Here is a 5,999-nt window from a genome sequence, read left to right on the forward strand (position 1 = left end):
TCAGAGGGGAATTGGATGGAGGAACAAAGAGGTAATGATGTCTTTGAGATTTCCAAGGGGTTCAGTGTATCCGTCGCCTTCCTTGTACATCACATCAAACGTTCGAGAAATGTTGAGGCATCGCATCAGGACCTGTCGTGGTACACACACTGTCGTCAAAAACTCCTCCATTATTATCTTTTGGTTTTCTCTATATATCTTATTAAATTCTTCCACGGTTTCTTCTTTAGTAACACCATGTTGCTTCATGTAGCAGTTGACCCCATTTGCCACCTCTCCTCTCTTCATCTCTAACTGCATCGTTCATGTTAATATTCTTTTACCGTAATGTTTGATATCCAAGACGGTAAAAAATCAAGGAAATGCGAAAATTCCCTCATTCGTTTACCATACCTCGTAGGTGGCTATGTCGTTTGTCACACCGTACATAGCACACAAGGCTTGAAAGATTCTGGGCTTGGAGTTAAGCCATTCGAAGAATGATTTCTCGTCACAATCTTCCATCGCTATAAAGCTGTATGATGCAAAATCATCCATCCCCGCGGCGACCATCCCAACCTCCATATACTCCTCAAAAGTTGGCACATGCCCTGCACGTGCCCAGTTTGATATTGCTAGGTATGCTCTCCCTAGGCTCTTTAACTACAGTTTTCATTCATTTTTTTTTTAAATAAAGCTGTAGGCTTTGATCCGTGACATAATATTAGAGTTATATTACAATAAAAATAATTCAACGTAACTGGTGTTAAAAATTGTTGATTTATATAATGGATTTGCTGTAAAATATGAGTTATTATTTTGCTAAAATAATTGATTGATAACTTTTTAGATGTATAAATTGTAATATATATTATTTAAAAGAAAATTATAAATAATATTTACTACTAAATTTAGGAAAAAATATTTAGAGAAAATTTAGATATTAAATTAAACTTACTAAACATAATCATATATATATATATATATATATATATATATATATAAGACTCCCATATATACAAATAATTTTATGTACATAAAATTTTTAGTTGCAAAAAAACTAAACTTAAAATCATAGAAACAATTTTGATTAACTAACTAAAATGAAAATAATAAAAAATTGAAAAAAATTCTTTGTCTAACAAATAGATAGCTATATCAAATTATTAAAAATATTTTATTAATAAAAAGTAAATGTGAACAACTATATGACCATGTATTATAAAGTGTCAAACTGGTTAAAAATAAAAAAAATGGAGAATTTAGTAGAAACCCAAATTTTTAACTTAATACTTGATTTTTTTATGTTAATTTAATATTTGAATTATTTCCTTGCAAACAGTATAACTCAAAATTGCAAATCAATTATATATTATAACTCAAACGTAATTTTAAAAATTCAAAATAAATTTATATTTAGTAAAATTTTGAGTTATATGCATGATTCAAAAAATCATGTTATCAATCAAAGCTAGGTTACTCAATTTGTTACCTTTCAGATATATCAACTGCGTTCGTATTAATTAAAATATGAAAGTTATTCTAAATTGGGGTTGGCTAATTAAAATATGAAAGTTATTCTAAATTGGGGTTGGCATACTTAATTTTCAAGTCAAATCATAGATTTTATAAATTTATAGGGGTCAACAAACTCCTTGCCATCGAATTCTTTTTAATTCTTTTAAAAGTTATTTTTGAGTTCATCCCCTAAAATAAATATGTAGCTTCACCTCTTAAATAATAACCAACTAGTTGATAATCCGCGCGCATGCGCAGAGCGAAAATTTTCTAATAAAGTTTGCTTGGAAAGTTTGTGTCATACGTTAGATTTTGTATATAGTATTGGACCTCAGATATAAGGTTGCACACTAAAAGGCCATCAATGTAGAAATGATGATATTTTTAAAGCCTATTGTATTTACTATTAGACTTGAGTTACATATAATGAACATATGTTCTTAGAAGAAAAAACATGATATATTATTGTCTTGTTAAAAATTAATACGACTTTGAGAGTCATTGGAGGCATATGTGTATATAAATTCACTAATATATTATATTTCTATGTTAGCTATACATCATGCCATAAAGTTTAAGTTAAATTCTTCGTATAATAATAATTGTAATTAAGCAAATATAGTAAGTTCCCTTTACAAAAGAATTATAAGCCAACAAATAAAACCAGTAAATATCAAATAGTATTGCCTTTGCTGTATAATGATATACTTATAATATCTTATATGCAAAAATGTATCGGACTGGTTCAATATCTAACTGGTTTATAAAATAACAGGCGTTTTGGTATTCTCAGTTGAGATCCGCACTTTGCGCGGAGTGAAATTTTTTTTAAACACATATTGTTAACTAACAGAAAAAACTAACGATGTAATTTGTTGTTTGGTTGTTACTAAACAAGAAAACACCATTTCAAAAAAAAAAAAACTTGATCCTACAAACACATACATGCTTTAAATCGATGGATAAAAAATCCAATACTTACAATTAAAGGGAGGCAGGCTTTTGTTTATAAACGATTATGGGCTTAGGATACACAACCCATTTGATTAGAGTTATTTTCTTTATTCACAATTATTAGGTGTGTAAATTAATATCTTAATTTAAATCATAAATGTACAATTGTAAATCAATTCATTAAAATTGTAAATCAATTCATTAATAACCGAATCCAATATTAATGCACACACATATATATATATAAATTATTGTTAGGTATATAAGTCGATTACTATATTTTTTTGGTAAGTTCTTAATATTTCATTTTCACAATCAATACGTAATTTATTTGAAATGGTATTGTTTCGCTAAACAATTATATTCACTTGATTCTCGAGTAATTATGATATATATTACATTATTATAATGCCTAATATTGCATTAATATTTATATTATATAATTGAAAAACAAATCGCAGATTTTATTGTTACAATATAAAAATTTTAAAAAATTATGTTTTGTAAATAACTATTGGGGTACATCTAGAACATTCATTTTTGTGTCTATCTTAAATCAAAAATTGAACTAAAAAGGGAATTTGAACAATAAAACATTTCTAAACATAGAAAATGTTTTTACTACAAAAGAGAACTTATATAAATCTAATACGACGTCAAATTATTACATAGTTTTTAAGAAAAGATTGTGAATTATGAAAAAAGATATGAGGAGTTAATGTAAAACTGACTATATGATCAATGTAAATTATATGGTTTGTTCCGAAAGCCGCCACATATGGTAATTTTCACTTATATCTTTCCATTTACAAATTTTATAACACTCACATAGCATATTTATTTTAAATATTGAAAGTGACGGAAACCATATATACACTATTTTTTTAATATATTAATTTTTAGTCTTGTTTAAAGTATGAAATACACAATAAATTTTATGTGTAATCTACTGTTTGGCCATGAAGTCAATTTCATTATTTATAGGTTATTATACATTTTCCTGATTAACGATAATATGTGTTATAGTTAGTAGCTAAACATATTTTAAAGTTTGAGCCAATATATAAGAAATAATATATATATATATATATATATTTTATTTTATTTTGTAACTGAGAAATAATATATATGAGAAATCAGTTTTCGAATACAAAATAATAAAGTTACATAACATTGATATAAAAGAAACGTACATGTAGACAAATATACATATGGTTGTGTCTAATATATAATAAACATACATATATACACATATCAATTTTTTTCCTTCAATATTATATACATAATAAAATGTTATGTGGGACAATGGTTAGGCTTTCTGCAATACATATCTAATATATAAAAAACGTAAATGTAGACACCTAAAAAAATTTCTTGAATAAATATTCTACATAATATATAATACATTATGTTTCAAATGATTCGACTTTTCAAGTTTTTGATTACTAAATTATTTATCCCAAGTGTTCTATGTTTAACTATTCTTATAAATTGATTACATATCTACTATTGACCTAGTAGTTTGATTAATTACTATAATCTAGGATCAAATATAACTAATGTTTTTATATATTTGATAGTGATTTGATAAATACAAACATATATATGTATGTGTTAACAACTGTTATATTATATCAAACTATGTAAAGCAATGTGTGCTTGTTATAATTAATAGAACATACAATGATTCTGTTATTAATAAACCAGTTTCAATCTAAGATGAATTATGTCGATGGAAACAATTATTATGTTTTAGAAGCTATTGTATTGCATTTAATGAAAATGCACATCATATTATTTTGAGCGGTCCATGCGATGGCATAGTTGTTATTTTCGTAGTAACATAAAGAGAATTAAATAAAAAGTCTCAGGAAAGTGACACATAAGCATACTTCTAAAATTTGTCATTTAAAAAATATTCGATGATTAATATATAGGGGATAAAAAATTGCCGCATCATATTTTGTTTATGGAAAAAAAAAATTAATTGCCAAAAAAAATTGACATTATAAAATTCTAAACCCTAAATCTTATAATTCAAACTCTAAATATTAAAACCTAAATCCTATGATTAATACTAAACCATATACCTCAAACTCTAAAACACTAAACCCTAAACTATAGATCCTAAACCTTAGTGTTAACCTTCAATCCTAAGGTTAACCCTAAACTCTAGGGTATCCCTAAACCTTAGGATTTAAAATTTAGGGTGTAGGTTTTTAGGGTTTACGGTTTTGTTGACAGTGTTTAGGGTTTAGAGTTAATTCTTTTTTTTGGTAGGAGGAGGAGGACTAACCGTCAAACCTAAACACTGTAACTAAAACCCTAAATCCTAAAAATCATAAACCCTAAACTTTAAATCCTAGAGTTTAGGATTAATCCTAGGGTTTAGGATTAATCCTAAGGTTTATGGTTTAGTGTTTAGAGTTTGAACTATAGGGTTTAGTGTTAACCCTACGGTTTAGGATTTAGTATTTAGAATTTGAATTATAAGGTTTAGGATCTAGAGTTTAGGATCTAGAGTTTTATAATATAAATTTTTATTAGTTATTTTTAAAAAAGAGTAAACCAAAGAATAACTCTTCTTTTTATGGGTTACCTCATCTATCGTGTGTTGTACACTAGCTGTTCTTCCTCGGGGCTTCATCTCTCTTTCAATATCTCCCATAGTTTCCAATAAAGTTCGGGCGACTATTCTTAAATATCCTGGTAATTCTTCAATGGCACCAAGATCCCACCTGCCCATTTTTCCATGCATATTTCTTGTTAAATGTATTAACATTCAAAGACAAAGTGACTTCAAACTAAAGTTGGCAAAAGAATTTCTACAAAGCAAATACGTTATGTAGATGCATCACTATACCTTTGCAAAAAATCAATGAGACTTTTAACTTCAGGAAAAGTTCCATATGCATCACAGGTGTCATCCAAAATGACCCCGATAATGATAATTTTAGTCATTATAATTCTCCCAAGTGAATAACGTGGCTCCAAATAGGGATTTTTGCAAAATTGACCTACAACTTAAAAGTCAAACACAAAACTAACCTCATTTTTTTTTGAAAATTGGTTTTGTCTTATTCACCCCACAAGTTCATATAATTTACGAAAATGCCATCAATTTTTTTTTTTTTTTTCGAAAATGACATCTTTACTCTCTCACCCTCATCATCTTCAACTAATTACAAGATTGCCATTGTCATCAATACCACAACCACCATGAACAACCAATTTGAAGCTCTTAATGCTCCCAAAATCGATTTACCCTTCTTCTTTTTCCATTCTTGTGAACTAAACACAACATATCTCTCACTTTCTCTCCACAATGAGCTAAAAAACCCCAAGATTTTGATTCTACATTTTTTATGGTTCATAGAGTCGTAGAAGCTAACGATTCTTGGTGGGTTACTTTCGTTTGTGATTCTGTGTGCTTGGAGAAGCCTTATGTATGCTAAGGAACTTATCTCACCAATTTAAGGTATGACATCGAGTTTTTTTCCAGATCTGTTCGTCAGACGACTTACTTGGGAAGTCGTCTGGCTGTAGAC

General features: G+C 27.8%; 1 protein-coding gene across 1 annotated transcript in view; it reads right to left on the reverse strand.

Moving 5' to 3' along the window:
* The window catches only part of LOC106333737 (terpenoid synthase 30-like), an 11,241-nt gene continuing 5,242 nt past the window's right edge, over positions 1-5,999 (reverse strand). The window contains 4 exon segments of the mRNA XM_013772154.1: positions 1-294; positions 394-642; positions 5,051-5,189; positions 5,315-5,439. Coding sequence (XP_013627608.1) covers positions 1-294; positions 394-642; positions 5,051-5,189; positions 5,315-5,439 — 807 coding nt within the window.

This window comes from Brassica oleracea, chromosome C3 (genome assembly GCF_000695525.1).
Source record: "Brassica oleracea var. oleracea cultivar TO1000 chromosome C3, BOL, whole genome shotgun sequence".
NCBI classification, from domain to species: Eukaryota; Viridiplantae; Streptophyta; class Magnoliopsida; order Brassicales; family Brassicaceae; genus Brassica; species Brassica oleracea.